Here is a 10,691-nt window from a genome sequence, read left to right as displayed (position 1 = left end):
ACAGCTCTTCCTGGCTGAGGGGAGCTTGGCTGCCTGGCTCAGAGGGGCTGGGAAGCACTGGATGCAGACACCAACCAGAGAACACATGCTGTGGATTCTGCTAAAGAAGCCCTGGCACATTCAGTAGCTTGAAGCGTAGCAACCAGCTATGAGAAAGGCGAAGTTTTCCCCTTCTCCCTGGGGGTCTGCAGAAGCACAGGGCTGGTAACTGGGCCAGCAACACAGCTCCCACTGCCTGCTTGTGCCAGGGGAAGGAGCCTAGCCCTGCAGAGCACAGATAGGGAGGAAGGAGGTGAGACAGGGGCTAGCTTTAGGAAATTAAACCCAATTAATAGTGGAGGTCACACGGGCTGTGGGATCCTGGTTAGATTCATTGCAGCAGGCAGGCATCAGGCATTTCCATCTGGAATGGAGGAGGCCAGGAGAGCTCACAGGGAGCCAAGAGGCACTCAGGTAGACCAGGACTGGCCTTGGGCACAACAAACAGGGTGAAGATCTGACCCCCAACTTACACTGGGGAGTAAAACCCCCTCTGAGAACCAACCCCCCTCCCATCCCTCTTGGGGAGGAGAGGGGGCATGACTGGGAGCTTGGGGTGCACCCTAGTCCCCCTTGCACCCCACAGCCCAGCAAGTCCAGGGAGTCACCACCAGGCCCATCCAGGCCGCCTCTTTATTCTCCAGTGAAGCAAAGCAATAGGAGAGGGGACACCCTCCCCATAGCAAGCCCCCTCCCTCCAGGCTCCCTAGGCCTCCTCTGGTACATACCCCTTTTCCCACAGCAAGCCCAGGTGGTGCTGGGGGGAGGCATCACCTCACCATCTCACCGGGACCCTGTTCCGAGAGGCGCAGCGGGGAGGAGAGGTTACCCGCGAGGGAATGTGCCCCCCCCCCCCGCGGCTCGAACAAAGGGGCAAGCGGGCGGCTCCCGCGGGGTGAGGGGCAGCGTCGCCCATGCCCGGGTGGGTCCGTACCCCCCACGCGGGGCGGGCGGGGATGGGGGGAGGCAGCGCCCACGACACGGTAGCCCGCGGCCCCCCGGCCTTGCCCGCCCCCCCCCCCGCCAGCCTTTGTCTGCTCAGCGCGGCGGTTCCAGCACCACGGACAGCTCCGGGGCCGGCGGCGCGGGGCCCGGCTCTGCCCGCCGTGGGGGGGGTCGCTCACATGCATCATCTGCTGCCCGAGGCCCCCGCAGCACCCAGGGGGCACCCCCTGCCCCTTACCCTCCTTCCCCGTACTCCCAGCTCCATTTCGTGTCGTCGTCCCCCCCTCCCCCCTTTTTTCTAGAGAAAACACATCCTGGAGCCTCTGCTCCTCGACAGCCCCCCGCCCCCCGCTTCCCCCACCCACCCCCCAGTCTTCGCCGCCGTCTCGGTATCCCAAAGCGCAGCCCCCAGCTGGGATCAGAAGCGGGGGGGGAGAGCGGCCGGATCCGAAGCAGGGAGGGTCCAAGACAGCGTCTCCGTGGAGCTGGCGGCCGGGGAGGGGTGGGGGGAAGGCGAGGAGGATGCGGGGGTGGGGGGGGTGGGGGGATCCGGCAGTTCTTCGCCTCCCCCGCCCCTCGGTGCGCGGCCCTTTCCGCCCCCGGCGCCGGGGGCCTGGTACCTCCCTAGCGGTCCAGGCTGATCGTCCAGTGCTTGGACCCGTCTCCGCCCTCGCCCTCGCTCTTGAGGTCCTGGAAGAGTTGCGTGAAGTAGTGCGGGTCCGCGTTGATTCGTAGCATCTTGGCGCTGAGGCGCTGGATGATGCCCAGACAGCGCTCCCAGAAGCGCCCCTTGTCGCCCTCCACCAGGAAGGGCTTGAGCGGGTAGGAGATCTCGTTGCCCATGTAGGAGTAGGCGAGATAGAGGCAGGTGAGGAAGGCGGCCTGCAGCTCGGCCTGGCTCCCGATGTCTTCACCCCGCAGCGCTTCCCGGCACAGCAGGTAGACGAACACCAGGTTGGCCGGGGTGATGAAGCCCTGGTCCTGCCAGCCCTGCAGCAGCAGCGAGCGGTCCACGCTGCGAAACCAGGAGATGAGCTCGCCGGGGCTCAGCTCCTTCAGCCGGTAGCAGCGGCGGCACACGAAGTCCCCCAAGCAGCGCAGCAGCTCACCGGTGGACGCCTGCACTACCACGCGGCGCGGGGACCCCGGGGCGCGGCTGCCGGCCGGCGGCGGTGGCGGCGGCGGCTTGCCCCCGCCGGAGCCCGGGTGCAGCTCCTGCGGCGCCGAGGGCACGGTGGGCACCGGCACGGCCAGCGGGCCCTGCTTGGCGCCGTCGGCCGGCCCCACCACCGACTTGCGCAAGTTCTCGCGATTGCGCTGCACCACCAGCGGGTCGGGCTGGCCCGGGCCCCCCCCCGGGGCCCCGCCGCCGGGCTTCGGCGTCACCTTCTTGGTGCTCTTCTTCTTCTTGGCCGAGGCGGCCACCAGCCGCTTCCAAGTGAGCGCCGAGATGAGCACGCTGGGGCGCTTCAGCCGGCTCTCGCCCTTGCCCGGCACTCTTCCCGGCGCCTTGTCGGCCAGCAGCCCCCCGCCGCCGCCGCCGCCCTTGCCCGAGGAGGCGGCGGGGGAGAGGGAGAGCACCGTGCCCATGCTAACGACGAGCGGGACAGGCGTGCGGGGGCCGGGGCGCCGGCACCGCCCATAGGGAGGCCGGGGGCTGCGGGGGAGGCGGCCCGCACCGGGGCCACGGTGCCCGAGGATGCTCCGCCGCGCCCGCTCTGGGCTCCGCGCCCGCCGCTGCAGCCAGCCGCGGCCCCGCCGCTCCCCGCCTACCCCGCCGCCAGCCAATCGCCGCCGCACGCGCTCCCGGTGCGGCCCGCCCCTCGCCGGCGAGGAGTGGGGGGGGGGCGCCCGGCGCGGCTCTGTCGGGCGGTCGCCGACCCGGCGTGACCTTCACCAAGCAGGGCTCGCCCATGCTCCCGGCGCGGCGGCACGGCAGGTCCCAGCCCTTCAGCCCTCGCTGCTGGGGATGCGAGGAGGTGGCGGGGCCCTGCCGCGGGGAGCCTGGAGGACAAGGGGCGCAGGAAGGGTCTGGGGGGGTCTTCTGAACTTGGTTGCTCTGTATTCTTACCGACCAGGTGAGGGATGAACCTTCCTAAACCAGCAAAGCCACCCCCAACATGGTGCCAAGGGGACACTGGGGAAGAAGAGCCCTAGGAAATGCCAGAGGGGAGGGATGAGGAGGGGTGAAGGTTAAGAAGACTGAGTGTGTCCTGGGGGGGAAGCTGAAGAAGGCTTGGGGCTGGAGAAAGGCTGGTTGTGACTTGATAGCTGCCATGAAGGGCCTAGGCTTGGTGGGAGAGCCCCAGCTCTTGTGAGAACCAGCCCAGTCCTAGACATGGCTCTGTCAGGTCCCCCAGCCTGGTGGAAGCACGCCCAGCACCTGCTGGACAAGAATTAGGTCCCTCACCCACCCCACCTCTTCCCACTCAGCCCTGAAGGGGAGATTTACCACCATGCTGAGAGTCACCAGCATTAGGCCAAAGTCAGGGACCTCGGAGAAAGGGGAAGTGGCCTCCTCCAGGTCTGCAAGGCAAGACCAGCCAGCCCTGCTGCCCAGGGCTCCCAGAGCCCTCAGGGGAGGAGGGAAGAGATGCTGCACTTCTGCATCGTTGCAAAAGGGTATGTGATAAACCAGCCATGTGCACACAGGCTGCTTCTCCCACTCTGGATCCAAGCATGCTATAGATGAACCCTGCACCCTCTGCTTGCTGCCTCCCTGCCCCTTGTAGGAAGATCCTCCTTGTATGTCTCATCAGCTGGAGGACAGATCCTGCAGCTTTGATTGCTACGGTGGGCACCAGGTGTCCATTAGGAATAAAATGCCCCAATTGCCAGGACTGCTCCTGCAAGTAAAGCGCTGGGAGAGGCAGCTGGGAAAGGTTTCAGGGAGAATGTTTCAATGATGCATTTTGATACAGCATTTTATGTGTGAAATGAACACATGTCGGTGCCAGGATGTAGCTGTTGCCAGATGGATCCGGGCTAACAGGCAGCAATGAATTACCAACCGGGAGGAGCTAAGCCAGCCCCCCTGCTTCCTCCTGCACTGCTGATGCTGGAGGTGTTTGCAATGAAAGCGCAGGCTCGGAGCCGGCTTTCAGGCTTCCAGACAGGCCTCCTGGTGTCTGGGGCCGATGTGCCACATCTGGGGGCAGGGCAGAGGCTATGCCCTCTGTTCCATGGCAGGGAAGAGGGGCAAGGTCCCGTTTGCCCATATTCTGCACTGTGGCCATCTGCAAAGAACATGCACATGTGCACATAGACCCCCCAGACACAGAGGTTTGCTTTGGGAGCAGACAGAATCAAAGTGGATCTGGGCCAGCGTCACCTAGCCAGGGCCAGCCTAGGCTGGGCTGAAGTAACCAGGAGGATTTGGTAAAGGGGTACAAATACAGAGGAAGAAAATCAGGACAAGGTTCCTGATGAAGATTAATTCAGCAACTTTAGATATACAGAGCTGGCTTCAACCTAGTTGAGAAGATGGAGGAGCCCTAGGGAGTTGATAGGAAGGAGCTTGTATTTGTTCTCCTTACATGTTTGAGGATGGACTGATCTTTCCGTTGTGCAAACAGGGTCTCATCAGAAACCCACAGCTGATTTTTGCAAGTAAGGAAGCAGAGACCTTCCTGCATACTGCTTGCTCCTGCCAGAGTAAAATTGCTCTCAAATTGCTTCATCTGAAACACATGAAGCTGCCCCCACCCCATGTAAGCTCTCCCAAATTGGCTTCCCCGAACTCATTAAGAAGGGCTATTTGTACTTGGCAGTGATGAGTTAGGCTTTGTGGCCTTCTGCAGAGAGCACTGGGCCACAGAGCTCTCCTGCATCCCGCAGCTGGGCTTGCGGTTACCGGCACTGAGCAGCTCAGTGTGTGTGCACCTCCTACCATTCCCAAGAGGGGAGATTTGGCTGAAGCCTGTTTAAAAATCCAGCCCAGGGCTCTTCAGCTATGCAGCTTGAGGCCTTGGCTATGAGCAGCAGAAGAGCCTCAAGGCCAGTTATTCCTTTCCTGCCTGCAGCCTGTCCCCCGCTGCAGGAGCAGCTCTAGGGTAGAGGAGGTCAGTGAGCCCATAGTCCTTCTCCAGGCCAGTGCTGCTGGCAGCATCAAGGGCATTCTGCAAGCATTAGGGAATTACACAAGCCCTACAAGAACAGCAGGATGTTTCTTATGCAGGTAAAGCAGCAGCTTTGTAGCTTACTTGGAAGGCAGCTGCTCTTCCACGTGAAAGAGGAGGATCTTTCCCCCCTGCTCAGTTCTACTCTTCAGGCTCTAGCCCTGAGGCTGGCAGGAAACAATATAGCACAAGCTACATTCTTTGGGCCATCTCTGCTTCGCTCTGCCTTTAGGTCCTGGTTGTAACCACTCAGCTGGCAGGGAAAGGCACAAAGCAGGAGGGCAGGGCAGCTTTTCCTTTCCCTAGGGAATTGAGGCTCCTGCCCCAGGCAGCTGGAATGACATGCCCTTGGATGCAAGGGAGGAATGGAGTAGGGCTCCAGGCACGGTCAATCTCAAAGCTGTTTTCAGGCTCCTGCCTGCGGCCAAACCTTTGGCTGCCAGTGGCATGGTTTTGCTGGGACGATATTGGCATACATTGATCCCCTGCTACTAAGGGTCACTCTAGCCAGGACAACACACACCTCAGCTACATGCTAGCACCAACAAAGGGATGGTTTCTTGACCAGGCCCCTAATTTGGGCTGTGTAAAGGGTATCCCTGTCCTGAATCAGGCACGTTCCAGATGGGGAGTTGGAGCACTCTAGTACCCAGCACAGCTGGGTGGGCTCCAGGGATGGAGAGAAGCAGGGAGACAGCAGCACCAGAGAAACACGGGTAAAACCAGGTAGTACTGTGCAAAGGCTCTAAAAAGAAGTACTGTTAACCTGTAGGAACCACACAGTTCCCTGTGGGTGCCTGGCAGCCAGTCTCCAACTCTGCTCCACCTGAGTTAAGCCTCCCACTGCACAGAGCTGCACAGCTCTGCCTGCCCGGTGCAGGTGGGAACATGGGGACAGGTCAGACCTTGGTGAAGCCCGTGATGACCCTCACATCCTCCCCAAGCTGTCTCTGCATGATGCTGCCAAGCTAGGGCTGTGGCTGTGGCTCAGAAATGCACAAGGTCCCAGCCTAGGGCAAGGCAGCTCTCCCAGGACATGAAAAGGCATTTGGGAGGATCCTGGGCCCCCTGATCTGATCCCAGCTCCCCTCCAGGCTGCCAAGCTATTGGGCATGGACTTTGTGAGGGGTCCTGGCTGAAAGCAGCTGGCACGTCCCCCTGCCTGCTCCAGAATGATGAATGAGAGCATGTTTGCTGGCTGGCTGGAGCTGTTCTTTAATAGCTCACTTGCTGTGCCGTGATCTGTCTGCACTGGCAAAGACAGGCAGGGAAGAGGACTGTCTCCCAGGCAGCGGCTGGCCAGCCAACTCCTGCGCTGTGCTGCTTTACCAGTGGAGACAGAGCTTGCAGTCTCAGTGAGCAGGTCTGACAGCTCTGCTGCTCCCCCTCCCAAGCCCATACAGCAGGCAGACAACCTCCAGCAGAGCTCCTGCCTGAGCTGGGAGCCCTGGGGCTGGGAAGACCCAGAGGACCTGGCTGGCAGGTTGTCTGCAGCACCCAGTGAGGAGAAACCTGCTTGTGCTTCCAAGTGCTCCAGCCCAGGCACCTCTCCCTTCTCCATTGCTGGTCCCCCTCCATCTCTCCCATTCCCAGTTCTCAAGGGAGAGGGGCTTCAGCTGTGGCTCTATAGACATAAAAGCAGATCCAGGCTTAACGTGTGACACCCCCTTAGTGGGGCTCCGGGTGAGGGGCTGGAGGAACTTGTGCAAGCCCCTGCTCAGAAGCCAGCTTTGGGTTCACACAGCAGAGCACAGCACAGCTGAGTCGAGCAGCCCGGTTGCAGCCCCTGGAGAGAAGCTATTTTTGTCCTGCCATTTGCCGAATGGCTCAGAGAGCCAGAGAAACACAGCTCCTCTGGGTGGAAACTGTGCAAGGCAAAGCCAGGCTTTGAATCAACACGGAAACACATGTCTGCTTCCTGATCCTGGAGCATAGAGAGGGAGGGATCCTGGCACTGGGCAGCCCCCAATTTCTGGTGGGGAGGCAAGTATCTTGCTGGTATGGGGCCAAGGATGGGAATTGCTATCAGGGTTATCCTCACGGGCCACATCCCTTTCAGGACTGCTGCCATTAGAGCCCTTAAGGGAAGAAGGCCTGAGCACTAGACCGAGGCAGGGAGATGTAACTGGGAAGTCCCAAGCGTAGCCATGGGCTGCTTAAATGCCTGCCAGCACATCCCCACGGTCCTGTGGCGGGAGGAAACCCCACACAGCCGCAGGCTGGTAGAGGATAATGATAATAATTATCCCCCCCTGCAGACAATTAGGGCTCTGTTAGGAGAGCCCCTGTCAGCTCAGCGCGGGGAGGTGGCAAGTGCTGTTTGAGCTGGAGTCCCTAGAGGGGTGAGGCAGGGCTGTGGAGCTGCCGCACCGCCCGGGCAGGCGGGTGGGCGCTCCGGGCTGCCGGTGCCCCGTGCCGGGGCTGTGCTGCCCTCTGGCGGCAGCCGCCCCCGGAGCGCCCCGGGCGGGCCCTGCGTGGGTCCCTCCCCGCCTCCGGGCTGAATGGAGCTGAGCGCAGGCTCGCTCCGGCGGCTCCCTGCCCAGCCCATCACCACCACTCTTTACCCCACATCCGCTTTAGAGAGACTCTGGCTGTCAGGGGCACTGGCACAGCTGGAGGAAGCTGCCACTTGTCTGAGGGAAAGTGTGTAGCTGCTGCCCCGGTGGTGGTGGTTCCTCCCCGCCACCCGTTGCCTGCCTGTGAAGACCCAACAGCTCCGAATCTGCAGCCTGCGCAGAGGGAGGGGGCATCTCTGGGGCCTCCCGGCATCGAAAGGGCTGTGGGTGTAGTGACTGAGGTCTCTGGGCTGGGGTGGAAGGGGTGCTACAGAGCGCTGTGTGGGAGGGGCACCCCAGAGCAGGGGGGAGAGGGCAAAAGGAAGCACAGGGCAAGGAAAGCATCTCTGCAAGTGCTCCTTCATGGCAGGCAGTAAGGATTTGTCTGAGATCATGTAGAACGCTGCGTGCTGAGCCCAGGGCTCCTGGTTTGCAGGTCACTTGTTCCCCCAACGGCCTGGCTGGCAGGTGCTGAGCAGTCCAGCCCCTCAGAATTGCTTCCATCTGGCAGGGAGGGAGCTCCCTTCATTTAACCTCCTCCTGCAGACACATGGGAGCCTCAGCACGCAAAGGCCAGGTCACGGGGATATGGCTGGCTCTGCACCAGCTGTCCCAGTGCTCGCTGTGTGTGTGGGGAGATGCATTTGTGTGCATGCAGCAGCACGTGCATCCACAGGCTGATGCTGCCCCAGCATCTCTAAGTGCTGGAGCCGCCCAAACCCCAGGTGAGGTTGCCATCCCCAGCTCTGTTTCCTAGTGGTGACAGGGAAGGCAGGGCGATAGGCTCCAGCTCCTGGGGCGCCTTGTCCCCGTGTGGTGGCCAAAGGGACGTGGTGGCACTTAGGGGGGATGGGGGCCTCGCTGCCCACCAGGTGGAGCTGCACCCCACGTTTTGCTGCAGCTGGGGTGGCCCTGGGCCAGCCCTGGTCTCCTGCTGCTTTTCCCTGCCCTGGCGAAGTGGGATCCTGGCCTTCCCCGGCCCTCCAGGTAGTGCATGCATGAAGGTCAAGGACGGATGTCCTTACACATGCTCTGGTGACAAGTGCTGACACCCACTAACCCCACCTGCCCAGCAGCACAGGGAAGTTGCCTACTTCCAGGTAGACCGTGGATATCGACCCAGTATTTTGGAAGCCTTGTCCCCAACAGCCACACAAGGGGAAACTCAGGAGATTGTCCTCCGTGGTGTTCTGGCCTCATGTTTTTCTGGTGCTTGAGGCTAATTGCATTCACTGCACAGGTGAGGATGGAGTCAGTCCCAGCCCCTGCTAAGGTCCCCATGTATAGCAGATCTCGTTTGTTCTAGCTGTATGTGGGTCCCCAAGGACCCCTGACCTTCTGGAGCTGCTGCAGTCCATGCCACTGGCTCTGCTGTGACTGTTGATGGCATCCCAGGATTTGTGCTATCTGGCCCTGAGCTTGGGGTGCATCTGCTCAAGCACTGCAGCCCTGTGAGATGCAAAGGGCCAGAGGATAAATCCTTCACCTGCCTTGTCGCTGCCTCTGTGGGCCTTGGTTCAGGGCTGCTGAGGACTGGCTGCCTGACACACAGCTGCCCTGTACCTCAGCTTGGAGGGATCCAGGGGTAGATGTTTCTGTGCTGATACCGTGCTAACTCCAGGGAGCCCGTCTGAGACCCACTGGCCTCCTCTTACAGCCCTAGACCTGCCCCATGAAGCTGGGACTTGGGAGACCCCCTGGTCAAGCACTCCACTGCCTTCCCTAGCCCCTTTTCTCCCTTGATGCTTGCCAGCGCCATGCAGGTGTCCCATCACAGACTGTCCCTCCTCTCCCTGTGGCACCCCCAGGCATGACAGGCAGGGGCAAGAGGGCTGGGCAGGCAGAGGGCTGGGAAAGAGCCTCTCTGCCCTTGGTCATGGTGAGGCAGGGGGCTCCGGAGAAGGGTCTGCTCCTTGACTGGTGGCATGCTGTCAAGCCTGGTCTGCGGTGGAAGTGAGGGAGGCAGCTGTACAGGAAATAATCATGGCTTGTTCCAAGATTAAATCACTGGCGGGAGCTCGAGAGAGGATAAAAGGAACCGTCTGTCATTACAGGGAATATTAACCCGGCAGCGGGCCGGGAGGGGGGGAGAATTTTATTTCCTGCACTTGCTGGCTGCCAGGCCCACTGCGCACCCAGGGCTCAGCACTGACAGCATCTCTCAGCGGAACATGCGCCTTCCCTCCCTGGCTCAGCCCTCGACACAGGCCCTTCTTCGTTCGCTGCTCAAGGAAGGGATGCTGCTGTGAGCAGGGACAGAGGAAGGATTTTTGGAGAAGTGGGGAAACTGAAGCAGGATCGTGCTGCATGTCTGGTACCGCATGGAGGAACTGAACTGTTCTGTCCCTCCATGCATTGTTTTTGCTTTATCCAGGCCAGGACTTTGCCTAGTTCCTCTGGATGAGCTCAGTGTGGCACAAAAGGTTCTTGTTTGGTCTGGCCCTTATCAGGAACCTGCCTCGAGGTCCTTCAGCACAGGAGCTGGGCTGGAGCTGGAGCAGGTGGGGCCAAGGAGCAAGGGAGAGGGCAGAGGGAAAACAAGAGACCAGCTGCAAAGGGGTGAGCTGGCAGGGAGATAAGATAGAGGGAGAAATGCAAAATATGACGGGTGGCAGGCAGGAGGGAACGTGGGAAACTACAGGACACCTTGGGTCAGCCCAGCTGGGAAAGACATTTAACGGGGCAGACCCTTTGGGGATGCCAGCCAGCCGTGGTGACAAGCTCCCAGCACTGCTGGGACCTGCCCTTGGGCTGGGACCTGCTTTCCAGTCCAGGAGTAGCTAAGATGGGACCCCAAGACCCCTGTGCCCTGGTGACCCTCAGGTGCTCCAGGGATGCTGCGTGGGGACTGAGCATGGCCCCGGACAGCTGATGGGAGCAGAAGAGCTTGCTGCCAGCTCCAGGGACACAGGGATGGGGACACCTTCTCCACAGCCCAGCTGGGTGGTGGCCACGCACTGGCCAGGCTTGGCAGCCATGCCCAGGCAGTGACCCCCCCTCCACCGGCCCCACTGCCAGCAGTGCAGCAGGGAGG

At 61.2% G+C, this 10,691-nt stretch overlaps 1 protein-coding gene across 1 annotated transcript; it reads right to left on the bottom strand.

Moving 5' to 3' along the window:
- Window positions 1-654: 654 nt before the first annotated feature.
- Window positions 655-2,751, bottom strand: CDK5R2 (cyclin dependent kinase 5 regulatory subunit 2). Its single transcript, XM_037398477.1, has one exon. The coding sequence runs from the start codon at window positions 2,572-2,574 to the stop codon at window positions 1,609-1,611; it is 966 nt and encodes a 321-aa protein (XP_037254374.1). The 5' UTR covers window positions 2,575-2,751; the 3' UTR covers window positions 655-1,608.
- Between the last annotated feature and the right edge of the window lie 7,940 nt (window positions 2,752-10,691).

This window comes from Falco rusticolus, chromosome 8, assembly GCF_015220075.1.
Source record: "Falco rusticolus isolate bFalRus1 chromosome 8, bFalRus1.pri, whole genome shotgun sequence".
In the NCBI taxonomy this organism is placed as follows: Eukaryota; Metazoa; Chordata; class Aves; order Falconiformes; family Falconidae; genus Falco; species Falco rusticolus.
Note: the sequence above shows the minus strand (reverse complement) of the source record. Positions and strands in the feature narration are given on the sequence as shown.

Bases quoted from the DNA above. Each gene is read 5' to 3' on its own strand.
- CDK5R2 (XM_037398477.1), bottom strand. From the start codon at position 2,574: ATGGGCACGGTGCTCTCCCTCTCCCCCGCCGCCTCCTCGGGCAAGGGC.